The sequence below is a fragment of the Myotis daubentonii genome, chromosome 5, assembly GCF_963259705.1.
Source record: "Myotis daubentonii chromosome 5, mMyoDau2.1, whole genome shotgun sequence".
NCBI lineage: Eukaryota > Metazoa > Chordata > Mammalia > Chiroptera > Vespertilionidae > Myotis > Myotis daubentonii.
Genome location: NC_081844.1, coordinates 95,738,863 through 95,766,051, shown reverse-complemented (window position 1 = coordinate 95,766,051; position 27,189 = coordinate 95,738,863). Strand labels below are relative to the sequence as shown.

At 45.1% G+C, this 27,189-nt stretch overlaps 1 protein-coding gene across 2 annotated transcripts in view; it reads left to right on the top strand.

Moving 5' to 3' along the window:
* Positions 1-7,945: 7,945 nt before the first annotated feature.
* ADAM19 (ADAM metallopeptidase domain 19) overlaps positions 7,946-27,189 on the top strand; it is an 84,216-nt gene continuing 64,972 nt past the window's right edge. The window contains exons 1-3 of one of the 2 annotated variants that reach the window (XM_059699061.1): positions 7,946-8,130; positions 10,795-10,880; positions 15,732-15,802. In XM_059699061.1, the coding sequence (XP_059555044.1) occupies positions 8,064-8,130; positions 10,795-10,880; positions 15,732-15,802 (224 nt within the window). In that variant the 5' untranslated portion in view covers positions 7,946-8,063. The remainder of the gene's footprint in view (positions 8,131-10,794; positions 10,881-15,731; positions 15,803-27,189) is intronic. The other variant, XM_059699060.1, reaches the window with a different exon arrangement.

The window sequence follows — 27,189 nt, the reverse complement described above, 5'->3', positions numbered from 1 at the left end:
AAATTAAAAATAAAAGAATTGGGGACTCATGTAATTGAGAAGTTCAAGGGATTGGTTCACTTCAGACATGGCTAGGTGGACAGGCTCAGATCACATTATTAGATCCCTCTCTCTTTTTATCTCTTGCCGCTATTTGACTTCATTTTCAGACAGGTTCTTTCTTGCAATGGTACCAAAGGACAATTCACAGCCCCAAATTTTCACTGTTCACCATCTCTTAAGAAAAGGAAGCAACTTTTTGATAGGGCTGTCAGAGTCTTGGAGAGAATGTTCATCTGTCTGTCTTAGGGCCACATATTCATCCCTGAGCCAAACACAGCAGTTAGGGGAATGGAGTTCTTTGGCCAAGTCATGTTTCCTTGACTCTCTCTGAGGGGGTGCATGGGTGGGAGAGGAGGCTCCACCCCACCCAAACCACAAGCACAGATGTGATACGTGCAAGGCCACCTGGTGTTGACTTATTTGTCTAGTTTCTAGTCCAACTTACTACTCAACCAGCTGCAGGAACTCAGCGCTCTCGCTGGGAGTTTGCAGCCATTAACCTGAAACCAGCAACTGAGACCTACAAATAATTGAGCTATTTTCCAGCTAAGTGAGGCTGAAATTAAGTGCTTCCTTGAACCTTGATTGCCATTTTTAATCAGGCAGTATATTGTCATTCCCTGAATGCCTTTGGCTTTTGCAGTTTATTTGGGGCTTAGGTGGAGGCCTGCCTTTTGTAACAAACACAGGGGTGGAGTTCACATATGACCTTTTCCTCCCTCACAATCCTTATCCTAAACTGGATCTTTCATACAGTTGTCTCGACCTGTTCAAAATCACCCCCTTCCACCTTCCATTGTATTCATATCCCTCTGCTTCAATCAGATCAGCCACAGTTGACTGAGCTAAGTGACAAACGGGAATTTTCTCATTGGCATGCTGAGATGCGTCAGACGCATAAACTCACGACAGCCTTCGTATTCACTGCCTTGCAGACTCATCACTTTAGCCTTCCAATTTGGCTCCTTTTTCAGGATTTGTGCATGACCTTGAGGAAATCAATTCTCGCTTTCTGAACTTTGGTAGCTTTAGCTGTAAAATTAAATCATTGCCTTGTCTGCTGAACAAGATGGTTTTTGAAGTGCCCCCAGATCTCTGATTCTGGAATTGTCTTTTCCCTCCTCAGTAATCTAGTGATGAGAAGGTGACCATTAAGTGTGGGGTGGCTGCAAATCCAGCCACAGGATTTGTCGGTCTCCGGACACAATGAGAATGTGCTGCCCTTGCTCAAAAAGTACTAAGAATGTCAAGACAGCAACAGCAGAGCATTAAGCTGCGTGTGGGCCTTCCTAAGAGTGGGGTCCTGTGCCACTGCCTGGGCTGCACTTTTGGGAAACCAGCCCCAGGTGCCTGAACGAATCAGACAGGAGAAGCAGCTATGCTCCCACCCCTCCTCAAATTCTGTATTATGTCCCCACATCTGTTACAGGGACAGCAAAGTGAGATGCCTAGAAAATCAACGAGTGATGTGAACTGTGGGTGGTCAGTGACTGTGACAAAATGAACAAAAGTTCTACCTAAAAGGAGCAGCTTCTGCTGATCTCTAGCCAATTGTTACCATGGGAAAATTTAGGCGTACTATTTTTCAAGAAAATAACAGGATAAGGAGTTCTTTAAAAATACAAAATTTCCTGATTTTTAAAATGTTGGTAACTGTTGAGAAAAATTTGCCAAAGTTTGAAAAATGAGGCAAAGGATGACTGCAATTCCTGTCAATGGCACCCAAGAGCCATGGTTCTCCAAATATGCTCCCTTATCAACAGCATCAGTATCACCCAAGAACAAAGCATCAGCATTTATATAAAAGCAAATACAGGAAATACATATATGTACACATGTATACATATATGTGTGTGTATATACAGGGTGTCCAAAAAGTGTATACATACTTTGAATGATTATAAAGTTACTATCAGTTAAACCTGAAAGAAGTGAAAATTAAGTTAGTTATCAGCTGTTAAAGTGTGTATACATTTTTTGAGACACCCTATATTTAACCATAAGATGTAGTAAGCCCACTCTTAATTTTTTTACCTTAGAGTAACGAAAACTTATGTTCACATAAAACTTGAGTATTTATAGTGACTTTATTCATAATTGTCAAAAACTGGAAACATCCACATGTTCATCAACTGGTGAATGGATAAACTAACTATGGTACATCCACACAGTAGAATACTACTGAACAATAAAAAGGAACTATTGACACATTGGGCAACATGGGTGAATCTTGAATGCATTATGCTGAGTGAAAGAAGCCAGACTCACAAGGCTACATTTTTTATGGTTCCCTATATATGACATTATGTTAAAGGCAACACTGTAAGAACATGAAGCAGATCAGTGATTGCCAGGGCCTGGGAGTGACAGGAGACAGGAGGGAAATTTTTGGGGTGATCTTGATTGTGGAAGAGGCTATTTGGTCATATGCATTTGCCAAAACGCAGAGCGATGTTTACTAAAAAAAGAAAAACATGGAGACTGTTAATGTATGTAAATTATACTTGAATAAACTGAACTTTAAAAAAGTGCTGGTTGCTGGGAAAATGATAGCAAATTATCACAGGGCCAACACTATTCTCAAAGTATGGGCCAATGAAGACAATTCTCCCACGAGTAACTTGAAAGTTTGTGCAGAGCCAGAATGAAATAACTATCATTAATCACTTAATCAATAATTTATTTAATTAAACATGTATCGTGCTGGGAGGATGAGACTAGGAGAAGGTCCAGCTCCTATTCACAAAGGGCTAACGTGTAGTGGGGGTGGGGTAAGAAAAAGACAATTGCAGTATGACCTGATCATTATCTCTGATAATCATGAAAGAATCAGTATATAATTAGGCTCTTCACACATTACGCAACTAAAAGCACAAACTAAGGGTTATAAATATGTTCCCCACCCCCGTGCTTATTAGCAGTTGAAGGAAGATCATAAAAGCTAGCATTTGACTGCTTACTATGTGAGAGGTACTACGTTAAGCACCCATTTAAGCTTCACAAAAACTCAATGAGCTATGTTGAGTGAACTCAAAAAGTCCGGAGGCTTTGCTAGAAATAAACGATAAAGATTTACTCAAGGGTCTGATAGTTTGCAAACTGGGAGCACAGCTAGGCAAAACCCCAGAAGTGTTCCAAAGGAGAAAGGAAAGTTAAAAGTTATTCTAGTAAAAAGTACATTCTCTGGAATTATCAGTCCTGCATGCTCAGCTCGAAGATCACTCCAGGATGGCGATCAGACAGACGTCAGGCAGGCAGGATGAGTGGAGCCAGGAGCTCTGGTCAGACCCGGTGTCTGGATAATGGGTGTCAAGGGGGTGTATCCGTTGAGTCAGGTGGTAGTCAGATGGCCTGGATCTGTAACTCCTTCAGGGGACAATTAGAGGGTTATCTGAAAGTCCGATGTTCATGCAGGACTGCAATATTTAAAAATTTAAGTTCCTGGGCTAGTTAGAAAAAGAATGGAGTTTTTCCTAATGCCTCAACCTTCATAATGTTAGTTAATAATTTATTAGCTTGGTTAAAGTGATTTCATTATATATACTAGAGGCCCAGTGCATGAAATTCGTGCATAGGTAGGGTCCCTAGGCCTGGCCGGCAATCAGGGCCGATCGGGGCCTTCTGGCTGCTGGGTGGGGCCTTCCTTCATTCTGCACTACCCCCTGGTGGTCAGCACACATCATAGCAAGCGGTTGAACTCCCAGTTGGTCAAACTCCTGAGGGGACAATTTGCATATTAGCTTTTTATTATATAGGATTCCCTATCATCACTCTTTCCTGAGCTAGGAACTATCATTATCAGCATCCTTTATAGATGAGGGAACAAAGTTACAGAAAAGCTTTTTTTTTTGCCCCTGGTCCTACAGCCAATTAAGGACAGCAAAAGGATTTAAACCCTGGCAGGAATGGCCACCTCCTAACCATTTTAGTGTACTGTAGATGGGAACAGTGACCTGGGTCACCTGGACTCCAGAAGTTTGAAACTTGTAGCTCTAACCCTGCCTCAGTTTCCCTAACATGAGAGGAGAGAAGTCAAGTATGCAAAACTTTCTAAGCCACCAGGATAAACTATTATTCCTTCTGAGTTATTTTCCTGTCTTTACAATTTACCCACCCACCCCCATTACTAAAGTCATACCTAAGTATTGTAGGAACTAAGAGAGAAAAAAAACCCCACAAAAATAAACAACCAACCAACCCCCCACCCCCCCCCCAAAAAACCAAGCTGAACCAAAAACTTTCATTCATCCAAAGTTTCACCACCTAGAGGTAACCACTACAAACATTTTTAGCACATTTCCCCTTAGTCTTTTTTAAAATGTCTTATTTACATAGCTGAGGTCATACTTAAATGTAATTGTGGACCCTGCTTTTTTTCATTTAACATCAGAGCATAAACTCTTTGTAAAAGTTATTTTAAATGCCTTCACAGTAATCCATCATATGGATATTCTGTAATTTATTAACTGTTCTTTCACAATTTGATATTCAGGTTGTTTCCAATATTTTCATTATTATAAATAGCACCACTATGAACATTCTAGTCCATAAATCTTTGTGTGCATTGCAGATTATTTTATTTTTAGGATAGTTTCCCAGAAATGTAATTAGTAGTTATATGTCATGAAGATTTAAAAAACTATGTAGAGATGTAGTATTTTTAAAAAAACAACGAATACATTCTTTACAAGTAAATGGGAAGGCTTCCAAGGGGGTCAAAAGTTCTGTATATGTTTGTGCCTGTGTATAACTGTGAAGGGGGTGGGTAAGAAACAGAATAGAAACTTTATCACTCCTTGGTCAAAGTTCCATAACCACCAGACTTTTTCTCTTGTGGGCCACTTCCCAGTGTTCAGGGGTACATGCTGATTTACTACTACTGATCAGCTGAGTGCCAGCAAACGGAAACAAATTTCAAGTATGGAGTTTGCGTGCCTTTTGCAAGTAGATGGTCCAAAGTATCAGTTAGACTTGGCATTTCAGCATTTGTTGCCTGGTACAGCACTTTCACCATCATTATCTGAACAGCTTCTCATAGCTCTTGGGTGAGATGGATCGGGGTAGCCATTCCCATTCCCAGGTCATTGGTCAGGCATTCAGGCCCAGAAAGAAGTGACTTACCCAAAGTCACAGAGCTGGTTGGAGAGAGCTGGGACTAGAATCCTACTTTCATGGCTCTGGGGGGAAAGCGCCTGTTATGGACTGAATTATGTCCCCTACCTCCATCCATATGTTGAAGCCACTGTATTTGGAGATAAGGACCTATAGGACACCAAGACGGTTGCAATAAGATGACCAATGCAGTTAACCAGCCATTTTAACAGAAGCCAGGAATCGAGATGCGAGTATACCAGCTGAGAACCAGTTCGGACCAAAGGGAACAGAGTCAGGACGAAATAAGAAAGGCTTTTGGACTCCTGTGATTCTACAGGACAGAACAGTGGAGTTACTGGGCATGCTTTATCCTTCAAGGAAAGGGAAGGATGACCCTGAAGGTGATTCAGAGATCATCAGGGCTGCCCTTCCTTCCCTCTACCGCGTAGAGCATACAGGCCTAGAGGGCAAGGCTCTTTCTTGGTTTCAGAGGGTGAGTCCCCCTCCTGGGTTCTGGGAGCCAGGCTGCCCAGGCCTAGAGCCTCAAGGGGCAGGGTTGCTGCAAAAAGCCACAGGGGCAGGGCTACTGCCTAGGGCCACGGGGATGACACTGATGCCCCAGCTACCTGGAAGGCAGAGCACCCAGCCAGAGGACTGACTATTCTGCAGCTTTAAGTTTTAGTGGATCATGCCTTGACCGATTTGGCTCAGTGGGTAGAGCGTCGGCCTGCGGACTGAAGGGTCCCAGGTTTGATTCCGGTCAAGGGCATGTACCTTGGTTGCGGGCACATCCCCAGTGGGGAGGTGTGCAGGAGGCAGCTGATCGATGTTTCTCTCTCATCGATGTTTCTAACTCTCTATCCCTCTCCCTTCCTCTCTGTAAAAAATCAAAACATATTGGATCAACCAAAGAACTAATATGCAAATGTGCATAACCCTGGGGTGGGGTGGGGTGGGTGCTGAGAGGAGGGGGAAAAAGCGGGGGGTTGGGGGACATCTGTAATACTGTCAACAATAAAAAAAAAAGATTCAGTGGTATTTGCCTTGCTAGGTTTTGGTCTTACTCTTAACTGTCACCCTTCTTTCTCATTTCTCCCTTTTGGAATGGGAATGTCTAGCCGAGCCGTGGGCAAACTACAGCCCACGGGCCGGATCCAGCCCATTTGAAATGAATAAAACTAAAAAAAAAAGACCGTACCCTTTTATGTAATGATGTTTACTTTGAATTTATATTAGTTCACACAAACACTCCATCCATGCTTTTGTTCCGGCCCTCCGGTCCAGTTTAAGAACCCATTGTGCCAGTTTAAGAACCCATTGTGGCCGAAACCGGTTTGGCTCAGTGTATAGAGCGTCAGCCTGCGGACTGAGGGGTCCCGGGTTCAATTCCGGTCAGGGGCGTGTGCCTGGGTTGCGGGCACATCCCCAGTGGGAGGTGTGCAGGAGGCGGCTGATCGATGTTTCTCTCTCATCGATGTTTCTAACTCTCTATCTCTCTCCCTTCCTCTCTGTAAAAAATCAATAAAATATATTTAAAAAACAAACAAACAAACAAAAAACCCATTGTGGCCTTCGAGTCAAAAAGTTTGCCCACCCCTGGTAGCCTATACCTCTATTTTGAAAGCAGTAACTTGCCTGGTTTTACAGGTTCACTGATGGAGGGAAATTTGGCCTAGGATGAATCATACCTAGAACCTCACTCATATCTAATTAGGTATTTAGATGAGACACTAGACTTGTAGCTGATGGTGGAATGGGTTAAGACTTTGGGGGCTATTGGGATGGCATGAATGTATTTTGCATGTAAGAAGGACATGCATTTTGGGGAGCAGAGGATGGGCTATTATGGACTGAACTGTGTCCCCCCAAATTCCTATGTAGAAGCCCTAACCCCCAGTATGACTCTTTGGAGAAAGAACCTTTAAGAGGTAAATGACCTTGAGCAAATTAGCCTCTTAGGCCTGGTTTTCTCATCTGTAAAACAGGATACTCTTAGTACCTGCTCTAGGAAATTATGGGGCTAATGAAAAGAGATGATGTATGCAGAGTTCCTGGCACATATTGAAAGGCAATAAAGGGTAGCTCTTTTCCTAGATTAATTAATTAAATAAATAAAGGGATGTTATGTGCGGAGGACAGTGTCTGGTACTCAGTAAGGGCTATGCCAGCCTCAGTTATAGTTATTTTCTGATTCCTGCAGAAAGTAAGCCCTCCACAGACTTTAATCCTAACCATCCCAAATTCCAACTTCCCCTCAGTACAGCTCAAGGTCTTTTCCGCCCTAACACCCTTGTCTAGGCCACTTTCTCTGCCTGGTGCTCCAATCCTCCTCCTCCCTAGCTCGGATGTCTTCTCCCCTGGGAATCCTCTCTGCTCCACCTCCCCCCTCCCAGTCAGAGGGAATGGCTCCTTGATTTGCGTCCTGCTAAGAAAACAACTCCACATAGCACTTAGCTCTTTGTGCCGGGTGGTTCCATTAACCTGCTGAGTGAGTGGCCTCAGTGTCACCCAAGGCCTCTAGAATAGTGCGGGACGGAGGAACGGGCCGCTGTTCCAGCGTCAACCGGGTCCGGTTTAACTCCTGCAAGCCCAAGCCCAGGACCCTCCCAGGCCGCGCCCACCTAGAGTGAATCCTCAGCCCTGGGGGGCCGGGACTCTCCTTCCGCCGCTCCGGGTCACCTGAGCCCGCTGGGTTCCCCAGGGGTCGCGCCGGCTCCTCCCCTGACGCCCCTCCCACCCCTCCGGCCGGGCGTCCCCTCCTCCACCCGCGGAGCCCCGCGGAGCTGAGGGCGGAGCATCTCTGATGGCTAAGAGCCGGCAGGGAGGCGCTGGACGGTCAGTGGGTTGCAGACGCGCCGCCGCCTGGCTGGGGTGCCGGCATGGCCGCGGGCTTGTGAGCGCGGGGCGCACGAGGGGCCGCTGCCACCATGCCCGGGGGTGTGGGCGCCGCCCGGCGCTGCCTGCTGGCGCTCGCCCTGCTGGCATGGACCAGAAGTAAGTGGCGGGGCCGGGGGCTGGGGTGAAGATGGAGGTGGGTGAACTAGGTGGTCCAGGGACCTGGCGGTTGCCCCCCCTCCCGCAACTCCGCGGGGCTGCACCCTTTCGCCCCCAGCCCGGGAGCCCCCCGGGGGCCCGGCTTTGTTCCCACGTTGTACGCCGCCCTGGGAGGTGGTAGAAGTCCTGAGCATGCAGAGAGCGGCGGGTCCCCTCCCTGGCTTCCCTTCCTCCCTGTCTTGCCTTTTCCTCTGTTTTTTTTTTTTCTTCTTCTTTTTTTCTTTCTTTCTTTCCCTGCTGTTGGCTTCTCTTTCCGCTGCTTTCCTAGTCTCTCCTCTTTTCTCCAGTCTTTGTGTGTGTGTTGTTCCTATAAATATATACTGATAAAATTGGAACCATACCATATGTACAGTTTGGTGTCTTGCATTTTCTACTTCACATAATGAGCATTTCCTACATCGTTAAATTTTCCAAAACATGATTTTAATGACTATAAATTCCATCAAGAAATCGCAGGACTATAATCTTAAAAAAGTTAAAAATATGACTCTCATACAAACATAGGGTGAATGTGGCAAAGATTCATTGGGTTCATTCTTGAGGCAGTGAATGGAGTGGTGAAGCCAGTTCAGGAAAAGGAGTGGTACAGGCCTTGGAGGAAGAGTGTGGAAATCTTGTTCTGGGACAGATGCAAAAGTGGTCAGTGCCCCATGGGGCCAGACGACCAGATTTCTTAGTTATCTTTCTACTGGGTGAAGTCATTTGCATCTCTACGGACCAGAAATCTACAGTGAACACACACAGTCTTTTAATGAATAGTAAATAAAAACAAGTCAGACAGAGGTCCATTCCCCTAGATAACTTAGTGATCCTGGAAGGGCTCTTAAACAATGCCGCAATGTGACATCGAGAGGACATCCTGCTTTCTCTTTGCCTTGTTTCCAAGTTTTGGACAATTTTTTTTAAAGATGTACTGTGCTCCTCCATTACTGAGCCTTTCGATTGCTTTCAGTATTTTTTTGCATCATAAAGATCATTTCATTTTTTAAATATTCCATTAAATATCATGTAATTCATTTTTTTTTAATTTTTATTTTTGCAAAGAGTCTGGACTTACTCAGAGATACAGAATATCAAGCACTTAGCATAGTGCTCAGAAAACAGGTAATGGGTAAATGAATGCATTGCTTCAGATTTTTAGCAAAGTGATGAATCTGATGCAAGGCTAATGAGATGATTTTTAGGATATATTTTGATTGAGAACACATTATACCAGTAATCTGAAAAGAAAGTGAATCACTCAGGATCCCATCACTGTAACAACACAGCTAAGGGCCATCTTTTCTCTCATCACTACATTCTGTGTGATTGATGTGGTTGGTTTAGACAGAATTGATTTTGGAGATCTCACCCTCATCCCCAGGAGTCCTATGGATTTAGCCTGTTTTTATGGAGACTGACTTGCCTAGGTTTGGGGAAATGACCACTTTATTAAGATTGTCTGCAGCCAGTGTTGGAGGGTGCCACTGCCTAGAACAAGTCTCCTCAAACAAGTTACAATTCGCCTTTCTTAAAAAATAGGATTCCTGCCACCTACCTCCCAGGGCTGTCATGAAGATGAAGGAAAGCTGGGTGGTGAGATTGATTTGGAAAGTAGGGAGTGTCATCCAGATGCAGACTTCCCATTAGGAAGCTCAAGTTCATGCTGGGATGCTTTGTGGATTGAGAAGCAATTTCACAGTGACTCTCCCCAGTAATTCTATGAGATGGGCAGGCAGGTATCATCATTTTCATCCTACAGATGAGAAAACTGAAGCACAATTGAAATACTGCCCATGGCCTTAACTCCAGAATATGCCCAGAATCCAACCACTTCATTCCTCTCCACTGATGTAATTCTCGTCTGAGGCACCGTCATCGCTCACCAGGGCTCCTGCAAAGTCTCCAGCCTTGCCTTCTGCTTTTACTCTCCCTTCCTCCCCTCTCCCCCACCCAGCAAGCCCAACAATCTTTTAAAAACTGCATACAGATCATATTGCTCTGTATTTAAACCCTCCAGTACTTTCCAAGTCTATTTATAATAAAATCCAGACACTTTCCATGGCCTCTGTGATACCAGACCCATGGCTGTCTTGCTGACCACGTCTCCTACCAACTTCCTCCTCATTAACTAGACTCCAGCTACCTTTATCTGCTGCTGCTTCCTTGCACAGGCCAAGTCCACTTCTGCTCACGCAGGGCCATTGTGCCTGTGGTTCCTCTACCTGGGGCCTCTTCTTCCAGATCTTTGCACGACTGCCTTTTTTCTGGTCCCTCGGGTCTCAATTAAATGCCATCTTTGCTGACCATCCTGTCTAAAATAGGGATCCCTCCCTCAGTGTCTCTTTATTCCATGACCCTATTGTACCACGAGAATACTTGCATGTTGTCCATCTCCCACCTCTAGAAGATAAACTGTGAGGAGTACAGAGCCCTTGCTACCCCTGTTGAGCACAGTATTGCCAACACCTAACAGAGTGCCTGACCCTTAGTAAATGCTAAGAGCCTGGAATCCAGCAGGTCTCCTAATGACCCAGTATGGGGTTCTTCTCAGTCACAGTGCATGTGGCTCAGCTAGGGTGCAGAGGTCTGGGATTCCAATGGTTGTGCATCTTGTATTGGCAGGAGGAAAAGGGGAAGGCAGCCCCCAGCCGCAGCATGAACTAATAATACCTCAGTGGAAGGCTGCAGAAGGCCCTATGGGAGAAAAGGTAAGACCAAAAGCTCTCCTTTTCAGAGGCTAGAGTTGACAACATCATTCTGTGAGGGTGGGGGCCACCTACTCGACTTTCCTGGAGGCCCTGTCATCACCGTTAGTTCTGTTTCTGACCCACTCTATCCTGTCTACTTGCCACTTTTGAAATCCCAGATGGGACTTCCTTTCATCGTGTGACACACTTCTAGAACTCTTTCAAATGCTATTAGTTGAGGAAATGAAAATCCACATTAATGCTGACACAAGCTAAGTGCAAGTATGTGTCAAAAATCACTGGCTCTATTGGAGTTAATTAAATATCGCCATTGTTATTTTTGCTCTGCGTAATACATGCTTCGTTTTATTGATGAGGTAATGTACATGGAGAGAAAATGCTAATCCAAACCCTTCTATCCTAAATAATAAAAGGCTAATATGCAAATTGACCAAACAGCAGAACAACCAGTCGTTATGACTTGCACTAACCACCAGGGGGCAGATGCTCAATGCAGGAGCTGCCCCCTGGTGGTCATTGTGCTCCCACAAGGGGAGCGCTGCTCAGCCAGAAGCCAGGCTCTCAGCTGGCCAGCGCAGCAGCGGTGGCAGGAGCCTCTTCTACCTCCGCGGCAGTGCTAAGGATGTCCGACTGACAGTTTAGGCCCACTCCCTGTCAGTCGGACATCCCCTGAGGGCTTCCAGACTGTGAGAGGGCGCAGGCCGGGCTGAGGGACTCCCCTCGCCGCCCCCCCCCCCCGTGCATGAATTTCATGCACTGGGCCTCTAGTATATATATATAAAAGACTAAGCGACTGTTATGACCAGCCGGTAGCTATGATGTGCACTGACCACCAGGGGCAGACATTCAATGCAGGAGTTGCCCCCTGGTGGTCAGTGTGCTCCCACAGCCAACCTCCCGCGGCCGGCCAACCTCCTGCGGTCCCTCAAACCGCCCCCCCCCCCCCCCCCCCCGCCCCTGCCTCCCCACCAGCAGGCCCCGCTAGCCGGCCAGGCCTAGGGACCCCACCTGTGCACGTTTTCGTGCACCAGGCCTCTAATTTTTTAATAAGAGTTCAGGTAGGGATCCAGGACTCACTGGGCAATGTATATCTTAAAATTCAATAGGCATCTTGGGCCACAACACCAGCAAGTACACAGGCTCTGTCAAGGAGCTTGGGAATATGTCAGAAAACACTATCCTGTGCATGCAGAGAGGGCCTGTGCATCTAGGACATTCTTTGTGGCTCTGGCTTTACATGGGAGAGCTAGACAGGAAGATGTGATTGTTGACCTCCCACTTTGTGAACTCTGTTTCCTCATTTAGAAAATAGGGCTGAGAAGGAATAAGAAGGAAAAGGGCTGGGGAGCAGGGGTAGTGAATAAGATCCCTTTGGGTTCAAAGGATCAGTGATTTACTGGGCAACATCTGAGCGCAAGATTACAGTAGCAGAGAGAGGAGAGAGCTATGTCAGATAAGACTTCAGACTTTGTGGCTTTTGAGTCTAGAAAGGTAAACAGAGAGGAACAATGCCTAGAATCCTTACAGTTATGGTTAGAGTAATACAGACATGTCCAAAAAAAAATGCTCCAATTTGTATTTGCTAAGAAAACTTACAGAGAAAATGTTAGGATAAATCAAAGCAAGTAACATTTTACCCTAAAGACAATGAGTGCATGGGATTCATTTCATCAAAAAGTAAGAAAGGCTGAAAATAGCTTCAGGAAAAGTCTAGACAAATTAATGGATGACCAGCCTTGAGCAGGTTATTTTTAAAAATTAGTCCAGCCTACCCATTATTGCCGAGCACTGCCTCTGATACTCTTTGTAGAGGCTTCTCTGTTCTTTCCAGATGTGGGATGCCTGGCATCCTCAGGAAGGGTTTGAGAAACAAGTGGCGTGCCAGATCCTGTCTTTGTTCCCAGCCATTGTCTGCCCAGAATCTGGGTCATTGCATTTTGTACGAATAGTCAGCACAGTGCCTGGCACCATAAGTATTTTTTGAATGAACAAATGAAAGGATGGAGAGAGAGATAGAGAGAGAGAGAGAGAGAGAGAGAGAGAGAGAGAGAGAGAGAGAGAGAGAAAGAGAGAAAGAGAGATGGAGAGAGAGAGGGAGGGAAGGTGGGTTTCACTCATGCCTCTTATTCTCATTTACATAATTAATTTATTCATCAAACATCTTGAACACTCACTGTATAGTAAATATCATACTAGATCTTAATGAGGATGCAATACATAGGACAGATTTCCAATACCTGGTGGAGCTGAAGACCTATTTAATCCAGCACTAAAGTGAAAGGAATTTTAACCCTTTTCCAGGGTCAATATACGAGTGGGTCAGCTCCCTAGGAGAGGTGATGTCGCCCATTCCAAGCGCACACAGTGCAGCTGCAAGGGAAAAGCTGGGTAAAGCTGGACGGGGAAGCTGTGTAGATCCTTGCAATGCTGCTTCATTGTTTTGCTTGAAATGTCTCCTGGAAACAAGGAACATCATCTTTTAAAAATATCAGTGTCTGAGCATCTTCCAGACCAGAAAGAAATATATTTGGATGGCCCACTTCAAGATAAATATTTGCCCTCCTGTTGCAGCTTGTGTCTCTGTTGGGGAGGGGAGACAGTGCTTCGATTTCTATCAGCTTTCCTTTTTTGTGTGGGCTGTCACATGGCCACCTGCCTCTTGGATAAGAGGATTGCTGCAGCTCTGTCACCATGTGCTCATTCTCAGATAACCACTTGGGACTGTGTCCCTGAAGCCTAATGTGATTGCACAGGGCTCTTGCTCCAGAACTCCCCAGAGTAAAGTGGCAAAGGACCAGCAGCCAGAATAGACACGCGTTGGCAGAGCTGAAGCAGGACACCAGAAACAGAGAAGTGAATCCCTTAGTGGAAAGCTATTGGGCAAACATCCACCTAACTTCCTCTCCCCATAGTTTTGAAATGTACTTCTTAAGAGAAGTCAATAGGACAAATTAGCCAAGAAAAAAAGCAAAAGACAGGGTTGCTCAAGCATCCTGGATCAGAAAGTTCAGATCTCAGCAGAGCCCTGAAGGGGTTGCCCAGGACTCTAATGGGAAGTAGGTTTTGAGGCAAAGAACAGGAAGAAATGTGCTTGGAAGAGGCAGAGCCCCAACCAAAAGTGGCTGAGGAGGCACGTGACCTACTTTCTCAGACACCACAATGAAGGTTTTAGGTTCACCTTTAAAGGGGCAGAGACTTCACTCTAGTAGAGCTTATTGGATTGAAAGAGACTTCAAGAGCTTATCAGTGTCTTGGTATCAAGTTAGAAAGTATATATTTAAAATACCCCAGAGAATTGGTGCTGTTTTAAACAGGTTTAAATATGTAAATTCCCTGATTTAAATAAATAAGCCTTCCTTCAAAAATAGTTTACCCACCCTATGTTGAATTGTTGAAGCATGGAAGTTTGTTTTGACTTCCGATTTTTAGTTTCTTTGAAAGTGTCCACAATAATGAGGTAAAAAGAGATAAAAGCCCATTTCTTAAGCAATGATAAAAACAGAAAATTACACAAAGGAAAATAAAATTAGCCAATAATCCCATTGCCTGGAAGTAACTATGGTAACTTATTGGTTTAGGTTTTTTCTCTCTGTACTTTTTCCTTTTATAAAAGTATATTTAAATAAAATATATAGTGTTATATTTTGAGTCTTTGTGCCTGATGATTATCATGTATAGCTTCTTGATAATTTAGAAATTATTTAAATGATTGTCTAGTGCTATGTCATATGAATGGATCATTGTTTATTTACCCATTCTCCTATTTGGACATTTAGGTTATATTTCATTATTCAGGGTTGTAATTAATGAACATCCTTCTATATAATAAACCTTTGCCCATTCTTCCATTTGTTCCTTCCAGACATAGTCTTATAATACTGGGTCAGAAGGTCTAAACAGTTAAAACTCTTAGTCCATACTGTCAAATATTTTCCAGAGTTGGTGGTGTCAATTTGAATTCTCACTGGTAGGTATGAGAGTGCCCACTTTATAGTGTGCTCTGTTGCACTATGATTCATGGTTTTAAAAATCTGTCACTTTGATTTCTTTTAGAGGTATTTAAAAAAAAATTAGAGGTGGGTAGTTACTAGTGACGTTGAACATACTTTCTTGTATGATATCGTAAATGACCTACGCTGGGTGTATAACAACTTTAGGCATCAGCAAATTTGCTCTAGTATGTAAAATGTATTTCTTTTGGACTTATAAAACCTTAGTTTGAAGTGCTCCTAGTTGTCTCCTCTGAGATGACTGGGGTATTTATTGAAACTGGGAGCCAAAGCACAATAATGTAAAGTGAGAACGCATTATGAAGGGGCTTTCCCTGGTATTTTAGATAATAGCCACCATGTACTGGGGGCTTCCTATATGCAGATAAATTCTTTGCATTCACTCTGCCACTTAATCCTTCTGAGAGCCCCTTACGTTTGGCTATTATTATCTGTTTTATAAGTAAGGAAACTGAGTTGTAGGCAGGTTTAGGAACATGCCCCAGTTCACATCACAGCAGTGCCAGAGTCAGCACTTGAATCCAGATCTGACTCCATACAGGATTTGCTGCTGAAGATCACGTTTTCCAGCATTTGCCTTTATGAGATCTGCATGCAAGCACTTACAGCACATTTCAGCTCAGAGTTTCTTTCCTTTGTCTTTTAGGCACAGGCAGATGGGGGCGGGGAATTGGTCCTTCTGGGAATGCAGCTATTTTATGTTTGGACTGGGAATGCAATTGACCCTTTCCCGTTCACTTCCTGTGGATCAATGTCAGAGGGCTGAGCTAGATCCTGTGTGTGTGCCTGGGAGCCTCCACCCCGCTTTTAGGAACTGACATTCTTTTGTTGTTGCTTTTAGCATCCACTCAAAGCTGAGCTCAGGGTAATGGCCGAGGGGCGAGAGCTGATCCTGGACCTGGAGAAGAATGAGTAAGTGGAGTCCTCCTTTGTCTAAAATGAAACAATTCACTTCCATGTCAATGCCGGACACAGGTGCTGCTGTTTTGGAAGGATTGGAAGGAAGCGGTTAGCGAAGTGACCCAGGCTCTCAATCTGTGGTTTCTTTGTGCAGATCCTCTCGCAAAGACAGTGTTTCCACAATCTCTTGACTTGCTGTGAAATTGCTAGACTGTTTAATGGGCTGTATTTCCGGGGCTGCTTCTTAGAGTTCACTGTGTGTGTGTGTGTGTGTGTGTGTGTGATATGAGGGAGGGATGGTCTGGAGGACTCCAGCAGCTGTCTCACTAGCTGCAGCACAGGGCATGGCAGGAAGCGAAGGAGATTAGAGGAGAGCAGAGAGGAGAGAGGCAAAGTGGAGGGCTCTGAGATTTGCACCTTCAACCCTGGCTGCTCTCTCTGTTTGGGGTCGGCTAAATCCGAGATTCTGCCAGTAGGGGCATGGTCAGCAGTCTCCTGGCTTCTTTGGGCTGGTTCTCCCATCTTTCTAACCGCATTCATCTTGGGTGGTGGCCTGAGTCAGAAATATTTCCACATTGATTTGCCATCAAGCACAGTTATATCTTGATTCATGTTGTGGAGCAGGTGAATAGATCATGCATAGCCCTGCCTGTTGCCTGTTCTTGGGCCATTCCCAATCTGCTTGGCCGCTGGAGAGCTCTCCTTCATTGGCCCAGAGACCACGGAGGCCTTTGGTCTTTCCCCGCCAACGGTCCCTCTTTGATGCTGCCACACAGACCTTGCAGATAAGGCTGCCGGGCTCGGACAACTGCCCATCTCTTCTTGGCAGCCACCCCGGAAGCAGATGAGTAATCAAACGCGTTACTGCCAAGAAAGGGATGGATGGGGGCCTTCCCATAACCAGAAGGATGGGAAGGCTGCTGAGCTTGGGTGGAAAGCGAGAACATAAATTATTCCAAATTTGGGCTTTTGGTCCCTTGCGAAAGGAGGATGGATGGAGTCAGAAGTGTGGCAGAAGTGAGACTTGAGCACGCGCAGTAATGCAGCTTCATCCACGCCTTTCCTCTGCTTAAGGCGTTAGACATCTCAGTCATTTTTGCTTGACTGAGAATATGTTCTAGACCAGTGGTCGGCAAACTGCGGCTCCCAAGCCACATGCGGCTCTTTGGCCCCTTGAGTGTGGCTCTTCCACAAAATACCACGTGCGGGCGCATGTACAATGCGATTGAAACTTCGTGGCCCATGCGCAGAAGTCGGTATTTTATGGAAGAGCCACACTCAAGGGACCAAAGAACCGCAGTTTGCCGAACACTGTTCTAGACTATGAACTAGAATGTGTTCTTTTTTTTTTTTTTAAATATATTTTATTGATTTTTTTACAGAGAGGAAGGGAGAGAGATAGAGAGTTAGAAACATCGATGAGAGAGAAACATCGATCAGCTGCCTCCTGCACATCTCCTACTGGGGATGGGCCCGCAACCCAGGTACATGCCCTTGACCGGAATTGAACCTGGGACCTCAGTCCGCAGGCCAACGCTCTATCCACTGAGCCAAACCGGTTTCGGCAAGAATGTGTTCTTTTTGTCCCATTTCCCTGGAACAGACCTGGCTGCCTCTGTCCCAGAGGGTGCCGGCTCTGCATGCCTGGGATTTCTCCTTGCATGGTCTTCCCTTTGTCCTGCAGGAAAAGGCCATTAGCGGGTCTGTTCTTGACAGTCTCTCTCAGGGCTCTGCTTCACTTTCTCATGGTCCCAGCCCTCTAGCTCTGGGCTAAATGCTCTCTGTTGCCACTCAGTCTAATCTGCTCCATTCTGCCCCCAACTGGAGTATTTGACCCCCCAGCTTCCTCTGGGCAGTCCTAGTGGTGGGGTTGCTGTCATGGGCAGATCCTTAGGAGTTGGACTTGCCAAGTAGGGATCCCAGCACTCGTCCTTCCCTCCTATTTTGGAGCCTTTGTAAGAGGTCATAGGAAGTTGTAGTGGGAAGACACTTTAAAAAAATACTGAATGCAACAGTCTTACGTGTGGATGTAGAAACTTCAGCTCAGAGAGGGGTAGACACTTATCTAAGGCCACACAGCAGGTAAGCGAGAGAGGTGAGAGTAGGATCCTTTGTGTTCTTGGCTTGGATCTGAAGTTAAGGAGAGTGCGTGGATGTGGTTCTATTGTGTATTGCTCTGAGCAGCTCTCTGGCTTCCCAGTGAGCAGCCGGGGCCTGGATGTGGTTCCTGGGCTCCTTGAGTTGGCAGGAGGCAGGAGACTTGACAAAAATGGAAATGGCAGCGTCAAGCACTATGACCTCATCAGGTATTCCTGGGGGACAGCTTCCTGCTATTTTCGTCTAAATTGGGCTTTTTGTTTTTGAACATGTGTTAGTAAGCGGAACTCGAATTGCACACGACTTCCTATTGTGTTTATTTCCCAAAGCCGCCTCATTCATGGTGCGTGCGAGGCCAGATGCAAAACAGCTTGGGGGTGGGGATGATGCTTTTCTGATTTTTCAAATCTCTCTGTTAAAGTTTTTATAATCCTATGATATTTGAGGGGAAACTGGGCCCTGTGCTAAGCGACTTCTCAGTCTGTTTTTTAAGTTCCTCAATTGATTCATTAATTTTTTTTTCATCTCCTATGCATCCATAGCAGTGCAGGCACCAGTGTCAGTACTGGGGATATAGCTGTGAATAAAACAGTTTGGCCCTTATGGGGCTTATAGTCTGCTGGTGAGAACAGTAAGCAGATAAACAAGTGAATGCGTAGTATGTCTGGTGCCAAGTGCTATGGAAACAAAGGAACATACGGGCTCAGAGAGCAGGGATGGGGAGGGAGAAGGGCTTGGTGGTGGATTGGTATTTAAGTCAAGACCTGAAGGAGATGAGAAAATGAGCCATGTGGATGGCTAGGGCGTGGCTCAGGGGTCCTCAAACTACGGCCCACGGGCCACATGCAAATACAAATATTGTATTTGTTCCCGTTTTGTTTTTTTACTTCAAAATAAGATATGTGCAGTGTGCATAGGAATTTGTTCATAGTTTTTTTTTAAACTATAGTCCCGCCCTCCAACGGTCTGAGGGACAGTGAACTGGCCCCCTGTTTAAAAAGTTTGAGGACCCCTGGATGGCTATTCCAAGGAGAAGGGACAGCCAAGTTCAAAGGCCCTAATAGATTATGAAGGTTTCTTCTCTCCCTTCCCAACCGCTATACATTTCCCCCTACATTGGATTTGTGGGCGCCCTGGGGAGCTGTGGGCAAGAGCTTCTGGCACTCTGAGGGGAGAGAAGACATTTCTAATGTCTTTTTCATCATCCTGAGGTGTCTGGACTTCTCCCATCAAATCAAAGCCCACGTGCTAATGCATGGCCCAAAATAGCAATGAGCAGGCCTTTAATGGAATTCGCACATGGAGAGATTGCCAAGAATGGTGAGGATGGAGGAGCATGGGGGATGGGCCAGGAGAGAGGGAGGGGCCTTTAGCTCAGGCAGCAGATATCCAAGGTGCCTTAGTTCAATAGCATGGCAGCTGGCAGTGATTTTCTGCTGTGAAGCAACTCAGAATAAACAATGATGTTTATCTACTCAATGCACAAGCGTCGCAGAGATAATCTGCATTTGGCTTTCCTGTCAGATAGTCCTGGGTTCAGGTCCCAGCTCTCCCACCTCCTGGCTGGATGTCCTCTCTAACCCTCAGTTTCCCTATCTGGGGTATTATGAAAGTCATACGCTCTAGAGCCATGAAGATGAAATGAGATGGTTCATGTAAAGGACCGAGCATAGTGCCTTGCTCATATTATATACTCAGTAAATGGCAGCTACTGTGATTTCTCACGAGTGTCTTATTTTTTTTTCTCACTCGTCTCTTTTTTCATTGCAACATGCTCATTGTAAAACATTTAGCAATACCCAAGTATAATAAGTAAAAGAATGAAAGTCTCCTATCCACAAGCAGAATCCACTGTTAACAATTTTGGTGAGCATACCTTGGACCTTTTCTATGCGTGTGGGAATCTGCACATAGACACACATAGACACAGTCGCACAGAAGCACACACACGAGCTGCTGTTTTTGTTGGGAAGGGAGGAGCAGAAATGAGATTATACTATACATATTGGTCCACGCCTGTTTTTTTTAGACTCAGCCATATGTCATGAAGGTAGTACACTGCTCTAATGGAGTATATATTACATTGTTTTATATTTATTCACACATATACACGTAATTTGCAAATATTGGTGCATAGCTGTTGTTATGAGACCCTTACTTGTGGTTAGGGCAGTGTGGTACAGTACTGAGCTCTGAGGCAGACACGTGGAATTGGTCAAGAAGCCATTTGGCCCTTCTGAGCCTCAAATTTCTCGTCTTTCAAATGGGGGTTTTGTCCCAGTTGGGTTTTAAGAGCTACTACTGTTCCACCTATTTAAAGGATACCATGCAAGTGGAAAAATGGAAAAGAAGCATAGAGTTTGCTCTCCATTCATGGAGACATCCCTGGAAAGAGGGGACAGTGGGATAAAGGAAAGTCGCCTCCAAACCATGGACCTTGAAGTTGAGGATGAACTACTAGTTTAGGTAACATAAACACGAGAAGGGAAATTACAGAGAAGAAATTATGGTGCTGTTTCCACAAGCCACAGTTTGGAGGCATGCATCCATAATGTTTTTTCTCCATGTAATTTTCCCTATGCTCTGAGGACTGGCTCATCAACCCAGAGACCATAATGCACATAAAACAGCAACAACAAAAACTTGTTTGTTGAAATGAAATGGAACCTTGCCGAGCTGTCGGCATCTGGGGAGAGGCACACCTCAGGGAATATAGGCCTTGTCTTTCTTCCCTTCTCCTTTCTTCACTTTTTCCCAAGAGGAGGGCACACTGAACTCTTGAACCAGCTTGCAGGATGCTCATTGGGCTGCATTACTAGAGGTCAGGGTCACTACATTAACTACATTGTAAGGTCACCTTCAAAGGCAAATGAACAGCTCAACTAGTGGGCACTGAGCCCAGAGGACCTCTTTCCATATGCTTCTCTCTGCTCGTCTCTTACACACATTCTGGAACTCTCATCTCTTCACTCTACTGCCCTCCCTTAGAGTCCAAATGATGATAAGATTTGGGTTTTGGCTTGGAAAAGGGACAGCTATCCTTTGGTCTCACCCCATTCATTGTGCTTCAGGCCTGGCTAAAGACAGATCCTGTTTGCATCAGTCTCGCTAGTAAGAATGGATATTTATTTTCTCCTGTGTGTGTATATCTACCTCCAGACCTCCTGAGGAACAGTAATTGTCAAAGCAGAATGGAGGCATTTAGAGGTTTGCTGGTCCTAGTACTCACCATTACTTCTGACTTGAATCTCTCTTCATAGCTCTGACTTTTTTTTTTAAATATATTTTATTGATTTTTTTACAGAGAGGAAGGGAGAGGGATAGAGAGTTAGAAGCATCGATGAGAGAGAAACATCGATCAGCTGCCTCCCGCACACTCCCCACTGGGTATGTGCCCGCAACCAAGGTACATGCCCCTGACCGGAATTGAACCCGGGACCCTTGAGTCCGCAGGCCAAAGCTCTATCCACTGAGCCAAACCGGTCAGGGCATATATCTCTGACTTTTTATCCGTCCCTCAGAGATCCTCTAGGGAAGGAGACTGCTTTTGTTGGCTTGGAAATCAGGCTACCACCTGGAAAACTAAGTCATTTGTGATTTAGCTCCCTCGTTTTCTCCTTTCCCCCCTCATTTTCTCCTTTCCCCTCCATCCTATTTGAGTTGTACAGCACGGAGAAGCAGAGAAGGGGAGAGCTAGCAGACAGGAGAGGAGTCTCGCAGCACCGGACAGGATGGATTAGCTCTCACCTCTTCTGCTGCACTTCACTGCCAAGTGGGCCTGGCGGAAATATGAAGCCCATCCTGAGCAAAACCCTGCATACCGCCCGGACCTGGAGCTCCCCCGCCCCACCCTCCCGGCCTCCCCTGGCTCAGGAGTCCATGTTAGCACCTTATCTAGGACTAGGAAAAAGGACCACTCCCTTTATCCCTCTCCTGTCAGGAGCTTCATTTGTTGTTGGCAAAATTCAGTGTCCTGGATCAAAGAGAAGCTTAAGAAAGGCTTAGGACAATATCCCAATGCTTTTGGGAAACCATGTTTCACTGAGCTGCATTTAAATGAGTCGCACACATATGGATTACATTTCACTTAAAATACACATGGCTTAAGAAATTAGAGGATATCATTCTTTAACCAAGTACTTGGCAGATCTCAAGTATTCATAATGTTTTCCCAAACTCAGCACGCAGCTGGGCTCCCCACTCCCTGCAGCTGAGGTTGTCCGATCCAGGGAGACCGGTGCCGAGGAAACAGTTGGATGGATGGGTGGGGACACCAGAATTTGATGAGAGCTGCCTGTGAGTGTTGGAAGCTTTTTTCAAATATTGTTTTTGAAGTATGAGCAACTGAATTAACCCTGCCGCATTGACTCAGAGGCGGTGAGTGCGTGAGTGAATTTGAATTCTGAGTGCTGTGCTTGGCTGGCACCTTGCCCCCTGAGAGACCCTGTGGTCCAGTTTGAGATGCCATTCCCAATGCTGGCTTTGCAGACAGAGGTTCATTCCATTTCTAGTTCTCATAATGTCCAGGACCTCCGAAGTCACAGACCAAGTGGATTGCCAGCCGATCTGATGTGATCTTCGTACAGGCCAAATTCTCAACCTTCCTGCTGCCTAAGCAGAATCCCCATTATTTCTAAATCATTGGAAACATGATGTTACTGTCATAGGGTCCGTTGCATAAACTCGGTCTCAGTAATTAGGACTGGTGATCGGCAGGGGTGTAGCTATACAGGTGCTGGAAGAGAGGACCAAGGAGCATCCGGAATTCAAATAACCTACGTGTGTTGACTCTGAAGGCCGTGAGCACATAAACCCCAAACCCCATAATCCATAGAGCAAAACAGGCGTGGGCTTTGGTGCCAGAGTGACCCAGATTGAATTCTGAACACTGGCACTTCCTGGTTGGTTGGCCTTCAGCCAATCACTTGCCCTCCAAATGTTATTTCTTCACCTGTGTTCACGATAATACTCAGTGAGCATTTACCGAGAGCCGTCACTGTGCAGAGGCAGTTCACACTCTGTCTTATTTAATCTTCACGGCAGCCTTTCGAAGGAGATATTATTGATTCTCACATTTTATAAATAAAGACACTTCGTGTGAGGAATTCAGGTCATTTACCCAGTGTCAGCCAGAGCCAAGAGTTCAACTCAGGTCTACCCGCCACTTACTATATTCTACTGCCTCATAGGAAATAGACATTAATACCTTCATGGCTGGGTGGGGTAGGCTGAAAAAATACCCCCCCCCCAATATTGTCCTAAGATAGCCACATTCTAATCCCTGAGGCTGTGCTACCCTATATGGCAAAAAAGAGACTTTGTCAGTGTGACTAAATTGAGAATCTCGAGAAGGGAGATTATCGGGGTTGTCTGGGTGACCTCTGTATGAGCGGAGACAGGAGGCCTTGCCCATAGTTAGAGAAGAAGGCAATGCTGACCTTGGAGGCAGAGACTGGAGTGTTAAAGCCACAAGCCAAGGAATGTTGGGAGTCACCGGAAACGGGAAGAGGCAAGGAATGGAGTCACCCACAGGGAGATTTCAGCTCAGTAATACTGATTTCATGCTTCTGGTCTCCAGAACTGAGAGAGAATAGCTTTCTCTTGTTTTAAACCACGAAGCATGTGTAATTTGTTACACAGCAGCCACAGGAAACGCATACGTGGGTGTGTGAGGTTTAGAGATAATGTAGTACAGTACCTGGCAAATAACAAGCAATTTTTCAAAATGTGCTAACATTCATTAATGCCAAGTTAAGAACGTGTTTTCTGAAGTGTCTTGGTGATGCAGAACATTGCGTGTGTCCCCTGTGACTGTCTTCAGATAGGAAAGTGACAACAGAAAAATATATTGACAAATAGTACGTGGGGTTATCGTTCATCAGCATTTCCCAAGTTCCGGGTCATGCATGCACGCTGACGCTCTGTCTGCCTTCGAATTCTGGCTGAGGAATGGGGGTCAGATATGCATAATGATGTCATCAATCATGGTGATAGCTGCAGTGTAGGAGATGCCTCTGTAGCAGGCCCTGTTCTGAAGTGCAAGTGCCTATATTAGCTCTATTTGGCAGATGGGGATCCTGAGGCATGGAGCCACGTGACTTGCTCAAGGTCACCTGGATGGAAAGGGCAGAGCCAGGCTCTTAGCCATGGTCTTACATTGCCTTTCAGATGCCCTGCCCTTGTTGTTCTTCTGTGTATGCTGTTCTTCCGTTAGCGCTAGTGTTACTTCTCCGTTATTCTGCCCTCCCTCTTTTCTTTCCTTCTTCCTTCCCTAGGCCCTGGTTAGAATTTGGCTTCCAGTATCCTGTAGTGGTGTAATCCAGGCAGGCCAGATCCAGAGCCTGGCGCCTGGTGCCCACTGGTGATAAACGCGTTGGCAAGTTGCTTCACCTTTGCATGTCTCAGTTTCCTCATCCACGTGATGGGGCTAATAATACTGGCCTATGTCAGATGTCGTGTGAATTTGCTAATGCAGTGCTCTTAAAGGACTTATACCATGCCTGGTACACTGAGAGCCCAAAAAAATAGTCACTATAGTTGTATTTTGTGGGGTTGGAAAAACATGTAAGAATGAAGTAAGAGGGAATTCCCCCTGAGTTGGTTTCCAAATGTAATTAGAAGACTTGACCTTAAAACCCATTGCCCCCGGGAGGAAGCTCACTTCTGCTCTGCAGCCCGTGCCCAGGTTGACCTCATCGTATCTCAAGAATACAGCATTGCAGGGTCCCCCTGGCCAAACTGTATCTCTTCTCTGTGCCTGCGGAATCAGTGCCCGGTCCCGCCCTTGGCAAGTCCCTGAACTGTACGATAAGGAGTCAGGATCTGTTCCCCGGTTCCGGCTCGCTCTCCTTCCAGGGACCCACAGCCAGGGCTGCCTTTGTAGCCAGGAAGGATGTCCACGGTTTTCTTTTGTCTCCAGCTTATTTCTCCTGGCGGCCCTTCAGCAGGAGTGCAGGGTAAATGAATGGGAGGAAGCTGTCAGCTGGCCTGTCGGCCTTAGATGGACCCTTGTCCGAGTGCAGGGAAGCTGTGCACTTGGAGGAAGTCGGGAGTTTATTCTTGAGTCTGAGGATTCCTTTACCGCCAGGCTGTGCACCTTCAGAGAATGAGAGCTGGCGTGCAGTGAGTGAGCATTTACATGAGCATACTATTTTACATAGATTTTTTTTTAACCCTACGTATATTTACCCAAATAGGGATATACGGTATCCTCAGTTTATAGCCTTTGTTTTTTCACTTGGAAATATAGCCTGGACAATCCCAAATCATTTAAAAAAATTTTTACATGAGAACTTTTGGGACTGTTTGCAAACTTTGATAATAAAATTCTAGAAAAAAATTGCACAAATAATAGAGTTTTAAAATAAATCAGCTCATACTTTATATACTATTCTGTAACTTGCTTTTTCATTATTTATCTTTAATATCTTTTTATGTAGCACATTTACTAGTATAGGCCTGTTTTATTCTTTTTAATGGCAACATAGGATTCCATTGAATGGATGACCAAAATGTATTAATTTATCTTTCACGGACAGTTAGGCTCCCAACTTCTTGCTATTACAAATAATGCTGTAGCAATAGGCTTATACATAATCGTTAAGCACATTTGCAAGTATTTCTGTAGGACTGAGAGAAGTAGCGTTGCAAAGTCAAATAGCATATGTGTTCCCTTTTTTTCCTTCACTTTCAGAAACAGTGCTGGAGTGAACACTCTTGTATTCTTTGGAAGGTCTTACCCATAGTGTAGGAGATGCCTGCTATAGAGGCATTTGCTAGATGTGAGTCACTGGGTCACACCTCCTATATGTGAATCATTGGGTCAAAGGAAATTTACATGGAACACATAGGAAGATTAAGGCACGTTACCTTTGGTTTCTCTCTAAATTACATCTCATCACCTTTATTTAGATAACTTGCTTCACATACTATTACCAGTGGTTGACTGTGTAGTTTGGCAGACTAAACCCAAGCTCTCCTGCATTAAAAAAAAAAAAATCAAACATCACAAATAGCTTTATTGATATATAACTTAGATACCATATACTTCATCCACTTAAAGTACACAACTCAATATATTTTTAGTTTATTTACAGAGCTGTGCAACCCCACCATATTCCGGTTTTCGAACATTTTCATCACTCTGAAAAGAAGCCATCAGCAGTTATGAGTTGAATGTGTGCCCCCAAATTCATATGTCAAAGTCCTAACCACTAAGTGCCTCAGTGTGACCTTATTTGGAAATAGTTATTGTGGATATAATTAGTTAAAATGAACTCATCCTGGAGAAAGGTGCTCCCTAATGCAGTATGACTGATGTTCTTATAAAAAGGGGAATTTAGACACAGACATGCACACAGGGCGAACTCCATGTGAAGATTAGAGTTATGCTGCCACAGCCAAGGCACCACCAGCAGCTGGGAGAGGAGCCCAGAACAGATCCTCCCAGAGAGCCTTTGGAGACAGCATGGCCCTGCCAACACCTTGATCTTGGACTTCTAGCCTCCAGAACTGTAAGACAATAAATTTGTTTTTTTTTAAAACCACATAGTTTGTGGTACTTTGGTTGGGCAGCCCCAGCAAACTCGTATAAGCAGTCGCTCCCCACCTACCCCATTCAGCCCTAGGAAACCACTAACCTGATTCCTGTCTCTATGCATTTGCTTATTCTGTACATTTCCTATAAAAGGAATATATAATATGTGGTCCTTTGGGACTGGCTTCTTTCTATTTAGTGTATTGTTTGTGAGTTTCATCCATGTTGAACAGCATGTATCAGTACTTCAGTCCTTTTTGTTGTTATGAACTTATCACTTTTTGTTTATCCATACATCTACTGATGGATCTCCTGCCTTTTCAGCCACAGCTAACTTGACCCCATTCTACAAGGTTGATTTCAGCAAATACGGATTAAGCACCTATGTGTACTAGTAAAGCCCTATACTAGGTGCTCTAGGGAGCAGGAGCAAACACATTATCCTTGCCCTCTGGCTGTGTACTCTCTGAGAGAGAAAACATGGACAGCCAAATCCAAGGCATATTACAGTTTTACATAAGAGAGTTGAAAGTTCACTGCTGAGGAGGCAGGAAGGAAGAGAGGATTTCTGACTCCGGGAGGGAGAAAGCTTCTCTAAGGAGGACAGCCTGGAGCTCTGTCTTGCAGGAGTAAGGAGAAGAGTCTTTGGATGAGGGAGGGAGGGAAGAGAGGTGAGTGGAAGCATGAAAAGGAATTCAGACTGAGAAATTAATACATAAATATTTGGTCTGGATCAAGGGGAGTCAAAGCTGTGGTGTTAATAATC